This window comes from Mastigoproctus giganteus, chromosome 14, assembly GCF_048544385.1.
Source record: "Mastigoproctus giganteus isolate SK-2022 chromosome 14, ASM4854438v1, whole genome shotgun sequence".
Lineage (NCBI taxonomy): Eukaryota > Metazoa > Arthropoda > Arachnida > Uropygi > Thelyphonidae > Mastigoproctus > Mastigoproctus giganteus.
Window position 1 is genome coordinate 121425616 of NC_143588.1, and position 21640 is coordinate 121447255.

General features: G+C 40.9%; 1 protein-coding gene across 1 annotated transcript in view; it reads right to left on the reverse strand.

The window, feature by feature from the left end:
• Positions 1–21640, reverse strand: part of LOC150075696 (E3 ubiquitin-protein ligase RNF220-like) — a 79086-nt gene that overhangs the window by 28064 nt on the left and 29382 nt on the right. Inside the window, exons 2-6 of the mRNA XM_090388835.1 lie at positions 4972–5101; positions 2594–2636; positions 2241–2321; positions 1783–1825; positions 1012–1100 (exon numbers count right to left, since the gene is read on the reverse strand). Of these exons, the coding sequence (XP_090244961.1) occupies positions 1012–1100; positions 1783–1825; positions 2241–2321; positions 2594–2636; positions 4972–5101 (386 nt within the window). The remainder of the gene's footprint in view (positions 1–1011; positions 1101–1782; positions 1826–2240; positions 2322–2593; positions 2637–4971; positions 5102–21640) is intronic.

Genomic DNA, 21640 nt, shown 5'->3' on the forward strand with positions numbered 1-21640 from the left:
CAAGATCGGGTTGATCTGTAGGGAGAAACAGAATCTGTAAGGTCAGATAGGCTCTAGAGAACCTTTTAGGAAGGATTGGGAGAATCTTTATAGTAGAAGACGAATTAAGCGACAGTCTACTTTGTTCTCCAAATGGTGTACACGCCTTCTGATGTGGGTTCCTTCTACACTAAGATTGTCTGGAGCTTTTGAACTCGACCAGAAAGATAAACAGGGTGTTTTGAATTTTTCTACGACATTGGCCCTCTAGAACAGGGCAAGTGTAATCGTTTTTGCCCGTCTGGTGGAGATGCTACGCATGCTGGGCTGGGTTCTACTTCTACTGAGCCTTTCCTACCTCCGAATGAAAACACCTTGCACTCAGTGGCGAGTGGGGGGAGACTTCTTTCTCATTATTCCTTTAGAAATCTTTGTTTTGTCACCCACTACACCAAGTCCGAAGACGGTGTAGTTTCACGAAGTGGTTGGTGGCTGCTGCAGCTGCAGTTGGCGAACTAGTCTTTGAATCACAAAAATGATATAACGCAGCCGCGTTGCAAAGAATTGTCCCTCTTTAGTGGACAGACGATCCCATCAGCATATCAATGACAACAGAAGAGTCTTTTTCGAAGTGGGATCGGCGTGTAGGAGCGATTCTACCCAAGTTAGATGATTCTTTACGGTTAATAATGTGGCAGGCCAGTAACAAGGAAGGACGTTGAAAATTCCAAGTGTTTCGTGCTTCTTCCACGAAGAAAAATTTCAATCTCCTTTCTATACAATAGAAATACAAGGTGGGTAAATCAAAATTTTGAGAACGCTGAACCCGGAAGGAGCTTGAATGGAATGCAGGGTTCCTTTGCGGGGTTCAAAATGACCGCCGAGGTGGCTCTTCACTACTTAAAAATAGCCAAGTCAAAAAACCTCAATTCCCCACTATAACCCCTACCCTCTTACAATGGGTTATAGTGGGGAATGGTACAATGGAATGAAAACAAACTAAATTATGGTTGGAATTAAAGGAGTACTCACCTTGGGCATGCACATTTGTCTCGCTCTGTGCACCTTCCACGCGTGTTTGGCTTCTTCCAGAGGGGACTTTTTGGGTCTTGCGCTACGAGCTGCAAAAAAAATTTCCAACATTTAATTGAGCTTTAAATCTTTCCAACAATTTTATTCAATATTTTCAGTTATAACTTCTGCAAAGAGTTTCTGATAAAGGAATTGAATAATGGGCCCGTGGCCACAGAGAGCGAAGTTGGAGGGTGCTTTATGGGTCTTGATAAGTTATTACTTCAGCAAATCCCAGTTGTACGGCTGCCCATCGCGTCTTTGCTTCTTTCGCCTTCCTTGAAGTGGAGAGCCGCAAATTATCGCAAATTATCGTGTTTCCAGATTCTTCATTGTGAACAGCTCGGACACTCACTCGGCCTTGTGATCACTGCGAGATTTTAATTTTTTCATTAAATATGATGAATGGTTAATATAAAGGAAGGAGTATGAGGGATTGGGGCCCATTTCTGTCACCTGCTATGGTCGTGATTACAGCCGATGTTTATGTATTGTCGGTGTTGCGGCTCATTTCCCCAGTTGACATTGCACTGAAGTGGAGACTCTTTGAGCACGTGGATTCTTCCAGGTTCTTTCGCTCGCTCTCATTGCACGCAAGTGATCTTCGGAGCGATTATACTTCGATTGAAAAGAGAGAGAGAGAGAGAGAGAGAGAGAGAGAGACTATGATTAATAGCACTGCGCTTCAAAAGATTAAGAGAACCACCTAATGCGCACCGTTAGAATGCTTACCTCCGAGTCGGTTGAGCCGATTCGATCTCACTCTCATGTAGCTCTGCAACGAGAAATGAAAATGCACTAATTATTAAACCTTCCCACTTCATTGCGTTAAATCGAGCGCATCAAACAAAACAGAGCAGATGAGGAACAGGCTGTTTGGGATCCGTCCTGATAGTGCGTCAATGAATGCTCACTTTTCCCACATAAAAGTTATTGAGAGGCTCCTCTTTGGGCATGCATCACTGCGAATGGATTGAGAACGAAAAGCCTCCCTTCTGGAAAGACTCCTCCTCAGAAGAAATGATCCTCTGTACATTGCTTGCCCCAGCAGGAACTAGGGTTAGACTGTGAACATCACTTCTGGGGGGGGCTATCCACACCCGCGGATGTTTCTCGATTTTGCGTGTTCATCGCAGTATCAGGTACGGATCCAAATTACAGCCGAAAAGCGATTTCAGTTTCTTTCTCACCTCTTTTCTGAATTCGGGACATCTCTTCTCCACGTCCGGATACATGTTGAATCTCAAGTGATCCATCCCAGTCGGCGAAACCTGAAAGAGAACAGTTATTAACAAATACACCTCCTATCAATTGGCTACACTTTATATTTTTAAGGGGCGTTAGTACGAGGGTGGCTACAATTTTTTAAATCACATAAATTCGAATGCAAGCGCGAGTCGTTTAAGGGCATATTGAAGTCAGTGTGCGAGTGCACATGCACACGAAATTTACAAAAATAAAGCGATTTCTAGATGGGCGCCAATCTGCATTGTAACATAAATTAGACGTAAGAGGAGTGTAAAGAAAACACGCAGCAACTTACCTGGTTGCTGAGGTCTGCCTCCTGACTGAGCCACTCTTTGTTCCTGAAAAAGACGAATCCAGTTACACTTCGTATGCCATCGGTTGAAAGAGAACTTGTTTCATGCAGGTACACAAAAGGGGAATTCAACAGTTTAAACGTTTATTAATTTTAAAAATAGAATTTTACAAACGAGAGTACGTATAACTATCACGGTTACTTCCTCACCCATTTAAATCAAATGCTCAACTTTAAAAAATTATGCTTTATTACACTCACTGGATAAAAAATTTGGAATTGCCATTAATAGAGGCATATGATGCAAGAAAGCAAGCTTATACAGCATCAGCCAAGGAAAAAAAAAAAAAAAAACGCTTCCCATTTCACCCATCCATTCCTTTCAAAAGTTTGTCTACTTCTTCCTTGAATTTATTTAAGCCATCAGCTTCCACTACAACAGATGGAACTTTGTTCCGGCAATCAACTACCCATTGGCTAAAGGCAAATTTCCGCAGTCTATTCTACAATTGTCTTCCCTCAGGTTGAATTTATGTCCCCTCAGGTGAGTAATCTCAGCAAAAGGAAGAATCTTATGAGCATTGAGCCTGCTTAATCAATACAAGGCTTTATGCAACTCAATCCAATCACCTCGCAGGTGCCTACTGTCCAGACGCTGCAATTTGCATAAATTAAGCCTTTCTTCGTAAGAGCACCCATTTGTTCCTCTCACCAGTCTTGTTGCCCTTCTCTATACTCTTTCTAGCAATTCTACATCTTTCCTAAAATGAGGCCTCCAGACCTGTATGCAGTACTCAAGGTGTGGCCTGACCAATGCCTTATACAAAGGGATAATCACCTTCTTGTCTCTGCTAGCAAAATTCCAGTATATCATTGTAAAACTCCACGACCTGCCCTGTCTCCACTGCTCAGAGAACTTCATATGTGTCTGTACAATTACTCCCAGGTCTCTTTCATTCTCCACTACCCTGAGCGTAGTACTAGACAGTTGGTACATTTCTCTGGGGTCACTGCTACCCATATGCAGTACTTTGCAATTTTCAATGTTAAACTTCAATTGCCGCTTCTCAGCCGATCTGCCCAACTTTTCCAGATCCTATTGCAGCAGCATACTGTGATTACTGTTATTAACAACCCTGCCAACCTTTGTATCATCTGCAAACTTCGACATTAAGCTTGATATACCTTCATCAATATCATTGATAAATATTCAAAACAACAGTGGTGCGACCTACACCGAACCCTAGAGGGACTTCACTAATAACAGTTCACGAAGATTAGCGTCCATTGATTACCACTGTCTTCTCCCACTCAACCATCCCTTTATCCATTGTAGCAACTTGCCCTTAATGCCATACCTCTCCAATTTGTACAGCAGTCTTCCATGTGCAACAGTATCAAAAGCTATCGTGAAATCGAAGTATATGATTTCAAAATTATATTTTGCATCCAGTTTTGTGACTGCATCATAGTATCCAATCAAATTATTAAGACAAGTTTCCTTTAACAATTCCATGCTGTGTTTGAAGTATAATTGCAGCGTTGTCTAGATGTTCCTGCATTACTTCTTTTACCACTGATTCTATTATTTTTCACGGAATACAAGTTAAACTAACAGGTCTATAATTACTCGTGTCACCCTTTGATCCACCTTTGTAATTGGAGATAAATTGGTACATCTCCAGTCCGTGGGAACCTCTCCTGAGTCCAGTGGTGCTCAGATGTCTCCTGATGTCCAATAATGAATCTTTCGGAATTGGCACCAACAAAAGGTACGGCGAAACATGCAAACATAAATTGTCACATGGTATGCAGTTTTACCCGATTTTCAGAGAGGTGTTATGTTTGGAGCACGTTTAGCAGGAGTCACGATTGAGAAAAGAAAGTGGTGTGTCGAAAACTTGCGGAAATTGTATTTGAATGGTTCGAGGAAAATTCCCAGGAGTTCCAACATCCACGTGGCCACCTAATTCTTCAGATCCTAATCCACTGGAGAATGTCTGGGATATGTCGGAAAGCGCAGTTCTCCACCGACTACAATGGAACAGCTGACAATTATCCTGATGGGACAGTGGTCAAATCTGGTGGTAGATTCCCCAAGACGCGTAGTAGAAACTATGTAACGACGTGTATAGGCAAAAGATGGTCCTACTAGATATTTCCACTTTTTTTTGCAGTGAGTGTTAAGCGTAATTTATGTGTTTCTTTACGCATTAAGAAATGCGTATAAGTGAGAACATTTCTCAAAAACGTGATTTTCCAGAAATGTTCTTACTTATACGCATTCAGTAAGGAGGGCCAGAAAGGTATTTCTTTTTACAATCATCAGCAACTTACGCAGGCACACACACTCCCCGAGAAGCGAACTTAAGAAGACTCACCTGATGAGCTCACACAGCCGCTCGAGTTCCAGGTGGAAGTGATCCGACAGTTCGGTGGAACAAAGACTTCTGCCGCACATGGGGCACGACGGGGGTTGACTGGGGTCGGAGTTCCAGCGATTGATATTGCCTAAAAAAGAAAACAATCCATTAAAGGGTGAAGGGAAAGGAAACAAACGAAACGTGGGACTCGTTGACTGCCATACGTGTGTTGAAAAATGACACGGTGGGTTATTGGAACACGGAAATCCTTTGCATTTAGCGGACTTCGGTGACCACACATCAAGCTACTAAATTTACAAGTGCAACATTACAGAATATAGCACCGAAAACAAAGTTGGGGTGCAATATGCAAATTACTTTTCGGCTGTTCCTCCTGTGCTTCACAGCGAAGATGCAATAATTTCCAGAACTTCGATAATTGCTGCACGCACTCTGATTTTCACCTATGGAAGCGTACTGGATTTGCAGGTAGCGGTTAAGTAGAAGCAATATCGAAGAAGACGCAATTTACGCAAGCCGAACTGACCAATCAAGTAAAGCACTTAAAATTACTACCGAGGGTTTCAGCGCAGTTCTTAGGCTCGGGGTTGAGTGAAAAGAATCTGTTGGCTCGGAAAACATAATTTGCTTGGTAGGAGAAGAAAGAATGCATTTTCTTCTATACCAAGGAAGGATCTCTTTTTAAGCGATTAATCAAACGCGAGGATACATTTATTCGCGCGTTTCAGTTGACTGTAGTTGAAGCCTGCTTGAGTAGTGATATTCTTTCCATTAGTATTAGTAGTGACAAATGATGCACCAAAGCAAACGTATACACACAAAAAAAAAAAAGAAACCTCCCATTTCACATATTCATTCCCTCCAGTAGTTTCTCTATTTCTTCCTTGAATTTATTAAAACTGTTAAATTCCACAATGAGAGAGGGGAGTTTGTTCCAGCAATCCACTAACCGCTAGCAAAAGAAAACTTCCGCACATACCGTCCTTCCCCAAATTTGAATTTGTGCCCCCTCATGTATGTGTGGTCTGAGTAGGAAGAATAATCCAATCAGAATTCAGCTTATTCAATCCATTGAAAACCTTAATTGCCTCAATCAGATCACCTCGCAGGTGCCTAGTCTCTAGATGCTGCAATTTGCAGAACTGAAGCCTTTTTTGGGAAGCGCACCCCGTTGTTCACCTCAAGGATCTCGTTGCCCTTCTCTGTACTCGATTCAGCAGCTCTATATCCTTCCTGAAATGAGGCCTCCAGACTTGTAAGCCGTACTCAAGGTGTGTCCTGACCACTGTCTTTTACAATGCGATAATCACCTCCTTATCCCTGCTAGCAAAATTCCTGTACATCATTGACAAAACTCCATGACCTGTCCTGGTAGCCTATATGCATTGCTCAGGCAACTTTATATCTGACTATACAGTTACTCTAGGTCTTTTTTCATTTCCCACTACCCTGATTTTGGTACCAGACAGTTGGTATATTTCTCTGGGGTTACTGCTATCCATATGCATTACTTTGCATTTATCAAACTATTGTTACCACTTCTCAGTCCAACTGACTAAATATTTCTAGATCCTGTTGCAGTAGCACACTGCCATTACTGTCATTAACAACCGTGCCAACCTTTGTATCATCTGCAAACTTCGGCATTAAGCCAGATATACCTTCATCAGTATCATTGATAAATATACAAAACAACAGTGGACCCAACACCGAACCCTGTGGGACTCCACTAATAACATTAGTCCACGAAGAGCAGCACTCATTGATTACCACCCTCTGTCTTCTCCCACTCAACCATCCTTTTATCCATTGTAGCAACTTACCCTTAATACCATTCTGCTCCAATTTGTACAGCAGTCTTCCATGCGCAACAGAGTATCGAAAGCTTTTCTGAAATCCAAGTATATGATATCAAAATTATTTTTTTGCATCAGTTCCTTTGTGAACCCACCATAGTATCCAATCAAATTATTAAGCCGTTGCCCTTAAGGGAAACTTGTCTTAATAATTTGATTGATACTCTGCTGAATTTGAAGTATAATTGTGGCCTTGTCTAGATGATCCTGCATTACTTCTTTTACAGTGCCTCCATTATTTTCCCTGGAACAGACTGCGATCACTTGCGTTACCCTTTCATCTCCTTCTCTCTTTGTGAATTGGGAATACAGCGCGTGTACCTCTCCTGAGTCCGAGGAAGCTCTCATAATTATGGCTAAGGGTTTGCTTACTTCCTTTGCTGCCTCCTTTAATATAACTAGATAGATCCCATCCACCCCGGGTGCCTTTCTTATGTTTATCTTGAATAATTTCTTCTCCGCTTTCCTCTCAGTTATTAAAAAATTATCTAGCTCACTGCCAGAGTTGAATACACCTCTGGCAGTCCTTTCATTGAATAACTCCTCCTGTGTGAATGTAGGTGCAGAGTACTCATTTAGTTTATAAGCTACTTGGGCAGGATCATCAACAGTCAACCCATCTATGTTAAGTGGCCTAATCTGATTCACCTCTTTCCTTCTAGAGTTTACATAAGTTTTTATTCTTTATGTAGAGATACTAAATAATCGTAAATTAAAGATCACCACTAAATTAAAAAGATTCAGTATAAAAAGGTACACCTTTTTATACTGAAATAAATATATAAATTTCAAAAAATAAAAATAAAAGTAAATAAGTATAAATAATTTAAACCCAAATTACATGACACCTCTGGAACGTTGTTGCGGCACCCCGGTTGAAAACCACTGGACTAGCTTATATCTATCATAGGCGTCTGGGTCACCTGATAATTAATATACATCCCATGCATTTTTCTTCTCTGCCACGATTCTCATTAGATCATCTGACATCAATTTGGGCCTGAACCTAGAACAGCATTTCTTATCTGAAAGAAAAGCCTAGTAGCTTCCAAGATTAATTCCTCGAATGCTTCCCATTTAGAATTTGCTGTTGGTCACATCATGAGTTGATTCCACTGTACAGAATTTAAAAACTGTCTCAGACCCCTGTATTCACCTTAATGGAAGCAAAAGCCCTTTCCTTTACCCCTGATGGTAGTTACATCTTTAAGTAAATCCCACATCAGTACACTGTGATCACTGCCACCTAGTGGCAGTGATCACAGTGTTAAGAATTAAGAATCTGCAGTTTATCTGCAGATTCTTAATGCGTGACGAATCAGATAATCAAACCAAGAGTATTACTCCCTCCAGTTGCGTCCTGAACATGTTACTGTAGAAAACAGTTCATCCAATAAATCCACCAAAGTGTTGCTGGTGTGCGAGTGACCAATCCACAAGTTCCAGTCTATATCTGGGAAGTTAAAATCCCCCATTATAAGACTCTTTGATTTACTGGCTCTTTCTATTTCTCTGTACAGTTGTTCGTTGTATTCATGAGTCATTAGGCCTATAACATACTCCTACTCTCATTTTTGCCTTCCCACTGCTCACTCATGCCAAACCGACTCAATACAGCACTGGCCACCCATCTACACTTGATGCACTGCCTTCCTGTGATGCTTAAACGAGTTGTCGCCCTCGTTTCCAGTCCCTCCTACTGCGTACACTTATGACAATCTAAAATTCCTTTTAGAAACGGTGAAATATTTGGGATCGTGGGTGAACCATTTGTGGTGACCTAAAGGTGTTAATCCGATTTCTTGGGCAACTGTACGGGTTACACAAAGCTTTTTATGTAGCAGGAAGACCGTTGGATTGAAATGTGACACCTGGAAGCAGAAATGTCATCAATGATTCACTTGTGTCCCCAAGTAAAGTCACCACTATAGAGTAATGATGCAGAATGCGAATGCCCTTTGGAACGGGATTCGTATGATGAGCACAAAATGCGCTCGAAATCCATAAATATTTTGCCACAGGTAGTACTTTTTTGTTTTTCATTTTGCGCAAAAAACAGACGGGATAATTACCGATTTGGAATCAGCAAACGTTTGTACAAGTTCGCCCATTAGTATTAAAAAAAAGAGAGAACATTTTTAAAAATCGCGCAGCCGCATTTTCAAATAACACACCTACGAGTTAAAAGCTGCTCCACTCAAGAAGTGCTTAACGAGACATTACCACGTGATGTTCGTGTTGGGTATCCGTGAGAGGGGAAGGCATTTCTGTAGATTAAGGGGAAGACAGGTTCGTGGGAAGCGACACAGAATTTGTTCTTTAAATCGTGGATAAAGATTGGAACCGCTGTTCCAGATTAATAACAATGTTTCTGTAGAGAGCGGAACTGGGGTCGCAAATGTAATCAGAATTGGGACCTCCCCAGGAACCAACAAATCATACGCCGATAATTTCATATCTAACCCACTTTTTTCCTTCCACAGTAATAACATTTGGAACAATTTCGTTCATATTCGGTCTCTGATCCGAAACTCACGAAGGGCACAAAAAAAAAAAGAATTGATTGATGAAATCTCTTTTGACCCCTTTTAGAAGAGGACAAAGATTTAATCAATCAGCGCTTGTCACGCAATTGTACACCGTGTGTTTTAACCATATTTAAATCTCAATATAAACACCGCATTGTGAACGATCTTTCTCCATTTGACCGCTACGTTTTCCAGTGCACGTGGCACAGGAACACTGCCAGTCACTTCCTCTCTGATTTCCTCCAGTTTATCAACAGTTCTTGGTTTTCGCCGCAAACCGTATTTTGGTCTTCAGTTTCTTAGGGAAAAATTAATGTGAAGCCAGTTTCGCACGGAAATACTGAATTGTGGCGAAGTCATCCTGCATAAACCATTCATTGATTAAAGATCGTTCCTTGCACCTTTCGGCAGCACATGATTAAAGCCAAAAAAAAAGATCCAATTTCTGTTTGCATGAGTTTATTAAAATTTAGGACGTATCCACAGATCCTTCTAAAACAGCTAAATATAAAATCCATTCACTGGGAGTCACGTAGCCAGAACAGGGCGGTAGTCCCTTCGGCCATTTTGCGTGTTATGCCCGCCTCCATCGATGGTTGTCCTCTCTTTACTCGTACTCGCCTCTACATCAAACAAATCCACGGCCTTCAGCAGTTCGACCAAGTGCGATCTTTATAAGAAAAATTTAAAAGATTATGGATATGATGAGAAAGAAATTAGAGAAGGAATAATGTTTAGATTCAGTACTGCCACCAAGGCTAAGTATAAAACTGAGTAATAGGTGTTGCCCCAAATTTGTTATTATTATTATCATCTTTATTTTCTCCTAAAAGACACCTGCTTACAGCTATTAACCACGGGGTGCACATTCAGACATACAAATATAAATTATATACATATCATTGTCTTAATGTCTTAATAAATTATACATTGTTTAATTAATTATATTATACATATCATTGCGTTATTTTTACATGGCAGGGATAGATAGAGAGAGAGAGAGCATAATTTGCAATTTTACAAGGAATTAGAGAATGTTCACATCTACACCACTATTTACAGCGAGTTCACAGAAAGATAAGACGTATAATGTAAACATAACAGGAGCATAAACAGTCCCGACCAGTTCATTCTTCATTTCCTGCATTCTCTTTTGTTTTCATCTGTGGGCTTCACTTAACATTTATAGGTGGAATAATGCATTCTGAAACATTTCAGTCCTGGACCTCTTCTCTGTGCAAAGCTTTTCTGGGTCTGCTTGAACATCGTTGTACATCTTAATGGTGTTAGAGGGAAAAAATCGCTGAAGGCTTCCCAGCTGCGTGAGTGCGCTACTCAGTAGAGGGGATGTTCTATTCGCCCATCTTTGCGTCATGCGGAACCGAGTCAGCAGGTAGTCAGTTTCCGGCGAGTCGAGTCTCCCGGTCAGCACTTTTGCAAGCGTGAGAATGTTCTTGGTGACAATAATGTGAGACCAAAGCGCGACATCCAAGTTGGCATGTAAAATGGCTCTTGAGATTGTAAATGGCTGCGTAGTGATCCTGTTTAACCATCTCAGCATCCAGTACTCTAAACCCAGGAAAGCCTTGATGGTAGCATCTGGGGCAGAAGACCAAATCTGAGATGCGTAGAGAGGGATGGGGATGACGCATCTTAAAATATATTGTTTAACAAGGTCAGGGTTTCTGATACCTACCAGTTCCTGTCTGGAGGTCCATAGTGCTGCGTAAGTTTTCTTCTTTACATATCCGAAATGGGGTGTGAAGTTTAGGTTTTCGTCCCATTTCAGACCAAGATAAATATGTGTCCTGACTTTTTTGACCACGCTGCCATTCACGCGTATTGATATGTGGTTCTTTAATACTTTGTTGGTGAAAACCATTTGTGCTGTCTTGTGTTCGTTTAGTCGGAGTCCCATGCAATTAAGGTATTCGTGCATGTTAAAGGATTTGATGCGGAATGAAAGATTGTACATAGGCTATGCCTCTCACAAGTACAGAGATTGAGAGTAGTCTCTAAATGCTTCAGGTGTCTGTGGTGTGGTTCTGCGCAGTATTGCTAGCATAAAACTGTCGTGCGGTCACTGTGCGCACGGTGGTCATCTATTCGTAGATTGTCCAAACGAAGCTAAAGACCCGAGTTGTGTGAAACTGTAAGCGTAGGGACAGACCACATGATCACTCATTGAGAAGTTTTGGCTGCTCTGATTATAAAAAGGCGTTAGAAATAACAAGTGGGAGGATACTACAAGATGGATCGTTCTAGAATGATTAATTCTAACATGTGTGTTAACCAAAATGAGGATTGTAATTTAATTAAATTGGTGCAGCTCAAAGGTGTCGCTCAATTACTGACGAGATAAGAAAAGTGGTTGAGGATCAAAGTATTGATATCTCGTGCATGCAGGAGTCCTATGTCAGCGCTTTTGCAAAACATAATAAGATTGTGGGCTTTCCTGTAGAGGCCCGTGTAATTTGTGATTTGAAGGAGAAACCAAAAACTGCCATTGTTCTTTTTAATGAGTTTATGCAGGGCACAGTAATTTCAGGTCTTTGTCATCAGTATTGAACTTGTGTTAATTTGAGTACTCCAATCTTTTCCTTTTATTTAGTCTCTCTTTACTGTGTCCCCAGTCAAGATATATCATTTTCCATTCAACGTTTAGAATCATTGTTTAATGTAATGGGTAATAGTAATGTAGTGATAGCTATGGACTGAAACGCAAAGCCTAACTTGTGGCACAGTGGATTTCATGATCAAAGAGGACGTGTATTAGAGGATTTCATATTACAGAATAATTTATGCGTGGTGAATAGTATTAGTATTAGTAATGGCCGCATGGTGCAAGAAGGCTTATGCTGCACCAGCCAAAAAAAAAAAAATAAATAAATAAATAAAAGAATATACCAGGTGAGGTCTATATACTTTTCAAAATTTACATGTAAGTCCACCGTAGACTTGACATTGGCGACTCATGGGTTATGTAGAAGAATCTGTCATTGGAGTGTACAAACTGACTATACAAATAGTGATCACAGACCATTAGTCTTTCATATAAATTTAGAGGTTTTCATGGTTAAGTTTTGTAAGGTCACTCGATTTAGATTTTTCATATGAAACTCTGTCTCTGAATGATTTAAATGCTAGTGAATACACTTTTTATGTTCAAAATGCTATCCTTAAGGCTTTGTGTTGTGCTACAAAAAGAAAGCGACTTAAGAGGCGTGTTGTAATTTGGTGGTTACCAGGTTGACCAGGAAGCAAGTTTTTACAAGTAGGAAGTTGTATCACGGGTTTAGGCAGTGGGGTCAGATGAGGCAATGCATTACCTATCACTATATAGAAGTAAAAGGAAAGCTTATTTTAAGGCGTTATATGAGTAAACTTACAGGCATGGAGCAATTTAGTTACTACAATGGCCAATGCAGATCCCTGCGGGTTCATTTATAAGTTAAGCCAAAATAAAATTAAATCGAGCGATATATTAACAATCACGCAGTGATTGTTAATGGGAGGGAGACCTCAGCTTGGGTTACGACTGTTCAGGCTATTACTTCTGAATTGGTTCCAAGTGAGGAAACAGGAGGGAAATGTTGAGCAATGGAAACAACGTGTCTTTACTGGCCGTGGGTCACTAAACGTTTCAGTTGTATTATTTTAATTTGGTAAATTCTCCATTGTGTATTTGTGGATTGCCTGAAACTTGGAGCCGTATTCTTTTTGACTGTAATTTATTTTATATACTGATTCAAATCGAAAGTTTTATATCTCAAATTGAGGATTTTAACCGTGGTAGTGAAAGTAGTTATTTGTCTAATAAATTCAGTTTCGAAGCATCGCAATAATATTGTGTTGCCGTGTTCAAGAGGAGAAGACACTCTCGATTTACCTTGCAATTACGCATCAAGGCGGTTACTACTAAATGTTATTGTAATAACCTTTAGTAGGGGTTAGAGGTGGTTTTTTTTTATTTATTTATTTCATTTTTTTTTATGTTATATTGGTAAGTTTTTTTTTTTTTTTTTAGGGTTCTCGGGTTTCGGCAGCCCGAGAGCGAGAGTGCTGGCAGCCACCAGTCTTGCACTTCACTGCTGCGTGCGGGATGATTGTGTTTAACTGCACAGACTGGTATAGTAAACCCAGGCCCGGCTCCTCGTGGCAAGGACGGCAGCCGAGTTGCATTTGTTTATTTGATGGCTGTTTGTTCTCTGTTCCCTGTGGTAGAGGGGCCTGCTAATACAACATATTGCGCGAGAACTCACATATTTACAGGCCAATACGTTTGAGAATTTTCTTTTTTTTTTTGTATACAGTGAACACAGGTGGAGATAGGCGGAAGGCTGGGTTACACGCATATCTGGCCATTTTTATAGAGTCCTGTATCTTCACAGTGGTACGAGGTGGATGGAACTAACGTTCCAGGTGGCCCTCTACACAAACACATACATACTACCCTCTTTCGTGTTTCCAATTCTGCACCTGTTCTTCTGTTCGGATTCCTGTGACACTGGAAACTTCGAAACAACCAGGTTCTTCTTTTCCGCCATTAAATCTGGTAATTGGTCCAATTTTTCAGAATTCAATAATGCCGACAAATTTCTTAATAATACACATCCGTCTTGTCCGCTGTATATTGGACTCTTCACTCTCCCTAAATTAAGTCCAAAACATTCCCATTTTTCTTCAAACTCATGTATTAATGATCTTGGTAAAACACCTCCCACCATTCCCTACACTCTCCATTCAATGCCTCCTGTGGTCTCCCGTCAAAAGGATGTCAGAAGGATTTTAATGAATTTTGATGCTAAGAAAGCTCCAGGTCCTGATGGTGTTTCTCCACTTGTTCTCAAAACCTGTGCTCCTGTTATTTGCCGCCTTTCTTCACTTTCTTATTCCAAAGGTGTTTTTCATTCTGCTTGGAAATTTGCTCATATCCAGCCAGTTCCTAAAAAGGGTGACAAGTCCTTCCCATCCAATTATCGTTACCTTTGCAATTACTTCTACTCTATCTAAAGTAATGGAGAAATAAATTAACCACCAATTGATCATCGATCCATACTGGCGATCTTTGATGAATTAACTGATCAACAATCGCCAGTATGGTTTCCGTCAGTGTCGATCCACTCGTGATATTCTGGCTTATGTTACCCATTTATGGACAAATTCAATGGAAAGGTTCGGTGAAACACAAGTAGTTGCTCTTGACATCTCAAAGGCTTTCGATCGTGTTTGGAATAAAGGTCTTCTAAACAAGCTTCCATCTTATGGTTTGCCAACTGTTTTTAGTAATTGGTTATCCAGTTTTCTCTCTGATCGCTCACTGAGGGTGATAGTAGATGGCTCTCTGTCTTCTAATTTCTCCACTAATGTCGGTGTCCCCCAAGGTTCAGTTCTTTCCCCCACTCTTTTCCTCTTGTATATTATTGACCTTCTTCCATTGACTGGAAATCCTATCCATAGTTTTGCCGATGATACCACATTGCATTCCACTTTCCATTTTGAGAAACTTGGCCCTGCTCAATCAGCTTCAACTCCTCGAAAATCTGCTACGAATTCCTTAAATGCCGATCTTCAGGTAATTCTCCAGTGGGGCAAAGATAACCTAGTTGATTGCAACCCTTCTAAAACTCAGTCTTGTCTTATATATCGCAAAAAGTATTCTTCTGCTCCTATGCTTATCTTTGGTCACACTCCAATTTCTAAGCAAAATGATATATCTCATTTGGGGATCACCCTGACTTCTAATCGCTCTCTTGGCACAAGCACATATATTGTTCCCACATCTGGGGTGGTGCCCCCAAAACCTCTCTCAAGTTTCTTGATTCCATTCAGAAGAGGGCAGTTAGGTTAATTAATGATCCATCTCTAACAGTCTCTTCACTCGCTGTCTCAAAGACGTACTGTTTCTGCTGCATGCCTCTTCTACAGATACTTCCATGGACACTGTTCTTCTGAATTGGCTTCTATAATTCCCGCTCTCTCTTTCAAAAGAGTCTGAACATATGATGCCACCAGCCAACATCCATTTACTGTCCAACTTCAAACTCACCGAACCAACTTTTCATCTTCCTCGTTTATTCATTCAACTGCCGTTTTCTGGAACAACCTTCCTTCATACGTATTTCCTGAAAATTACAAAAGTTCAAGTCCAATGTCAACAAATATCTTCTTTCGCCTTCTCAACCTACAATCCAAGCACGATACTATGTACAGTATCGTTCTAATACCTCTCGTGTTTGGGGTTTACATAAAAAAAAATTCTCTACCACAAATACTTTTGTCATATTTGCAAAGAAACTGAACGTTTTCAGTACCACTGTTGTACTCAGTCAATTAAAGAGAAGGTAATGCCAAATCCTTCCGGTCTTTCTTAAACACCCGTTTTTTGTTTCGTTTTTTTTTTTTGTTTCAAGAAATATGTATGGAGGAAGGTTGTTCCAGAAAACGGAAGTTGAATGAATAAATGAGGAATAAGAAAAGTTGGTTCTGTGTGTTTGAAGTTGGACAGTAAAAGGATGATAAAGAAGTATTCTTTGTGTCATTAATTAACATAACTGCCTTGTTTTGAATGGAATCTAGAAGCCTGACAGAGGTTTTGGTTTGGGTGAACCGCCCAGTTGTGGGAATAATGTGGGAATATTCTGTGGTAGGGTGGATTTGCGATTTGTACAGAGCGAACAGCTGTTTGGAAGAAAAGTAACGAGAAATCTCAGAAAAAAAAAAAAAAAAAAAGGACGAAAAGAGAAAGCCACGTTTTTTACATGCCGAGAAAGCAATATTTGTAATCTGTTAATGCCAAGAGAGAGATTACAAGTCGAAATAATCCCCTAAAATAGATATGTGATCTTCCCTACAAACCGGAGTGTCATCGAAGATAAGCATAAGAACGGAAGAATCCTTTTTGCGGGATATAAGACAGGACTGAGTTTTAGAAGGATTGAAATGAACTAAGTTGTCTTTGCCCCACTGGAGAATTACCAGGAGATCAGCATTTAAGGAATTCATAGTTGATATTCAAGAAGTTGAAACTGTTTGTGCAGGGTAGGGTTTCTTTTACTGAAAGGCTAAATGCAAAGTGCTATCATCAGCAAAACTATGGACACGTTTTCCTTTTGGTCAATGGAAGAACGTCATTAATAAACAAGAGGAAAAGAGTGGGAGAAATAACCAAACCTTCGGAAATACCAGCATTAGTGGAGAAGTTAGAGGACAAAGAGGAGTCTACCATCATGTGCAGTAAGTGGTTAGAGGGATAACTCGATACCCAATTACAAAAAACAGTTAGCAAACCATAAGATGGGAGCTTATTTAGAAGACCTTTATGCCAAACACGTGCAAAAGCCTTTGAAATGTAAAGAGCAACTCCTTGAGTTTCACCAAACATTTCCATTGAATTTGTCCATAGATAGGTAACATAATTGAACCTGTGACGATCACCAACACCTGGAATTTTTGCCTGTTGCATTTTTTAAAATTTTTTATTTTCATATTTTTATTTTTTAGTTTTTTATTATTTTTATTTTATTTTTTTCTAAATTCTGATGTCTATTCCTATAAACTTTGCTTTATTTGAAGCGTATGTAAGTTCAATTATGTAAATATCTCGGGTCGAGCACGCATGTACTCTTGTACATTGTACATGTGGTTCCTCGCACCTCAGTATGTAATTCTCTCACCCTCCTGGCACACTGCCGTCCTGGTGACCCACAGTTTCTTGTGCTTAATAAACGGATAATATAATAATAATAATAGCATCCACAACTATTGGTCCAAGAAGCTGACCTGCACACACAAGCACCTAGCAGAGCAGTTCACTTGAATGATAAGGCACCCGGAGACAATCCCGAAATTTCTCACCGAAGGAGTCACATACCTGAAGCCAGATGAAGATACAAGAAACCCTGCGAAATACAGGCCAATCACATGCCTCCCAACGATGTACAAGATCCTGACCAGCTGCATAACCAGGAAGATATCAAACCACCTGGAGAGCCAGAATATAATGGCCGAACAGCAGAAAGGATGAAAGGAGCAATTAGCCATTGATGCCGCAGTTATGGAGCAAGCCTACAAGAAGCACTGCAACCTATACACTGCCTACATCGATTACCGCAAGGCCTTTGACTCCGTACTTCATAGCTGGCTAATAGAGACCCTGAAGTTCTACAAGGTCAATCGGATAGTGACAAACTTCCTAGGAACAATAATGGCGAAATGGAGTATCACCATTAAGGTCGAGAACATCACAACCAGGCCAATCCCTGTTAGAACAGGAATCTTTCAGGGAGATGCTCTGAGCCCACTGTGGTTCTGTCTAGCACTCAACTCGCTGTCCACCATGCTGAATAGCAGCAAGTATGAATATAACCTCAAAGAAGGAAGAAAGAACCTGTACACCCTCATCCACCTGATGTATAGATGACATCAAGCTCTACGAGGCAACCGAGAAGCAACTCCAGCAACTACTCCGGATCACCGAAGCATTCAGCTAGGACATCAGGATGGAATTTGGTCTAGACAAATGCAAGACCCACACACTGCACCAGGGAAAATTAGTTGGCCTAAACTACCAGCTGCTGATTGGTAAAGAGATCGAAGCTATGACAGAAGGAGAGACCTACAAATACCTAAGGATGATGCAGGCTCAGCAGTTAGAGCACAATGAAATCAACAAGTGTCTGACAGAAAATTATCAGACTCAGAAGCCTGCTGAAAGCAAAATTGAACGGAGGAAACACAGTTAAAGCCCTAAACATCTATGCAGCTCTAGTACTAACATACACATTCGGGATCATAGATTGGACTAACACCGAGCTAGAAGACATCATGCGAAAGACAAGGACAATGATGACCAAGAGTCGCCAACACCGCCCGAAGTCAGCAGTGGAGAGACTAACAATAGTTCGGAAAGAGGGAGGAAGGGGCCTGATAGACGTGATAGAGCAACAGAAAACAGCGATAGTTAACCTGAAGGATTACTTCGAGAACAACACAGCACCACTCCACCAAGCCATAAGGAAGATAGATAAGTGGTATACCCACTCAACCTAAGCGAGGAACCCCCACCCACCCAGACGGCACAAGAAATGAAGTTAGAAAGGTGGGCAAAGAAGACACTCTATGGTAGACACTACAATGACCTCCGTCAAGATCATATTGATAACATTGCTTCCAATGCATGGCTTACAAGCGGGATGCTCTTCCCTGAGACTGAAGGATTCATGCTGGCTATCCAAGATCAAGTAATCAACACCAGAAACTATACAAAATACATCGCAAAGGATCCCGGAATATCAGATGACACATGTCGACGATGCCACCTACCTCAGAAACGATCCAAAAGATCACCGCAGGTTGCAAGGTGATCACCCAGACTGAGTACATTCATAGACACGACCAGGTAGCCAGGATAATACATCAGAAGCTAGCGAGGAAATACCAGTTGACCAAAGAAAGTGTACCATACTACAAGTACGAACCCCAGGCAGTACTAGAGACCCGAACCCACAAGCTGTACTGGGACCGCGCCATAATAACGGATAAGACCATCCCGCACAACAGACCGGACATAACCCTTGTGGACAAGATGGAAAAGGCTACCTACCTGATTGACATAGCGGTGCCCAACACTAGCAATGTCCAGAAAACCCATGAGGAAAAAATTAGGAAGTACTCGAACCTGAGACATGAAGTCAAGGAGATGTGGCATATGCAAGAAGTATCGACCATCCCGATCATCGTGTCAACCACCGGTATGGTGCCAAATACTCTACATAGGAGCCTAGCAGCAATAGGTCTCCCAGCAAACACCTACAAGGAACTCCAGAAAGTCGCAATCCTGAACACCTGTAGGATAGTCAGAGATTTCCTCGACCGAGAGTAACACCAGATATTACAACCACCCTGTGTACTTGGTAGCAATACCCGTCACGGAGTGGAATCCTCCAATCAGGGAGAAATAATATAAGAGCAACAATAATAATAATAATAATAAATAATCCAGAATATCACCAGTGGATCGAGACTGACGTAATCCACACTGGCGATCGTTGATTAGATGGAAGGTTTCTAGATAGTGTAAGAGTTAGCGGTTAAGTGATTTCTCCATTACTTCAGAAAGAGCAGAAGTAAGTGAAATGGGGCAATAATTGCATATAAGGGATTTCTCACCCTTTTTAGGTACAAGCTGGATATGAGTAAATTTCCAAGCAAAAGGCAAAATACTAGTGGAATAAGAAAGCGTACAAATGTCACATAGAACAGGAATAACTTCAGGAGCTCAGATTTTGAGAAATACTATCCGGATGCCACTTTCTTTGTATCAAGATTGTTCAAAATCCTTCTGACATCCTTTTGGCGGAAGACCACAGTTGGTGTTGAATGGAGCGTAGTGAAAATGGTAGGAGGTGTTTTACTAAGATAATCAATTTATGAATTATATTAAAGGTATGATGTTAGCAGGTCAGCTTGCTTTATCTTTAGCTGAGATGACAACAGAACCATTCGGTTTTGACAGAGGTGTGAATAGAGATGGACGAAACTCACGGCGATTAGCTTTGGCAAGAGACCACAATGCTCGAATACCATTTGGACAAGAAGTAAGTTTTTTACTCTTAGTCTCTTCGAAATCTAGTTTGGACTGATTAATAACTGCTTTGCAATCGTTGGAGCATTATTGTAGGCAGAAAATGAACCTAGATATTTGGATACGAGCCAATTTCGATATGCAACATTCTTCTCCTGAATGGTTTTAGTACATTTATTGGAAAACCAAGGTTTAGATAAGGGACGAGATTTTAAAGTGGAGTGTGGAATAAAGGATTCCATTCCTACAAGATTAATTTCACTGACGCGATCAGAGTAAATGTTGACATCAGAAGTGTTGAAACAGTAATCCAACCAAGGAAAAGAAGAAAAGAAATCTCGCAGGTCATCCCAATTTGCATTCTTGTAATGCCAAACAATACGAGGTTGGGAATAGCCATGAGATAAAGGCTCCATTGGAGAAAAGACAATCACCAAGTTGTGATCTGAGGTGCCTAAAGGACCACTCACTTCGGCCGTGTACTTAGAAGGGTTGTTTGTGAGAAAAAGATCAAGTGTGTTGGCTATATGGTTATGACTATCTTGGTATTCTTTTAGATAAATGAACAATCTCTGCAAGGTCATTAGTAATTGTAAAAGCCTCAGCATCTCGACCAGCTGGATTAGTGTGACTGGAAAAACGGAAGCCAGCTGCAGTTGTGAACTTTAAAATCACCAAGGAAAATTACCTCACTTTTTTTTTTTTTTTTTTATGTGAACCCCAAACACCAGAGCTATTAGAACCTATAGTACTTAGTACCGTGCTTGGGTTGGAGGTTGAGAAGACGAAAGAAGATATTTGTTGACATTGGACTTGAACTTCTGTAGATTGTAATTTTCAGGAAATACCTCCATGAGGTGTGGCGCCCACACCACATGGAGGAATGCCGCCCCTCTATGTTACCAGGCAGTACTAGGTGGTAGATGACTCTCATCAACCGGTGAAATACCACCACTTTGCTTATTGGAGGCTTGAAGTGGTGGAACCCATGTTTAGTCTCTAGAGCTAAGTTCCGGTCAACCCTTCCCTATCTCTTCCATCATGCAGTATGATTGATGACCTTTGAGGTTATGATGAACGTCGTGGCGAGATCCAATATTCCTTACATTTCGAGGGTACAGCTCTAAAACGGTTTTCGCAGGCCGGCCGCTAGTTAGTACACCGGACCGAACCTATTGGTAACTCTCTAGGAGGCTTCCGGATCAGCTAGTGTATAATCTTGCTACCTCTACTCTGCCAGATAGTGACTGGAGGGAGTCCGAGTAGTGTGTATGCGGGGAGCATTGTCGAGGCCACGTTATGTCAAGGATCTGGGTATATTCTTACCACATGTACGCCATATCCATAAATTTCATTACTTCATACAGCATGTCCCACCCACTTTTTCTTACTATTGAATACACCATGAATTGTCAAACTAATAGAACAAGCTTATCTGCGAAGAGATCTAAACCTCCCAAGGACTTCCTAATTCATTTCACAAATATACGTGGTCTCAATTCTAATCTCAACGATGTCCATTTCCACTTGCAGTCTGCCAAACCACATGTACTTTTTCTGACAGAATCTCAGTTATCGGTTGATTCAACTACTGCTCATCTCAGATGCCCAAATTATTCGCTGTATGATTCCTTTCGGCTCAAAGGTGGTACTTGTGCATATGTCCGTTCTGATATTCCCTGTCAGAGACTTGGCAA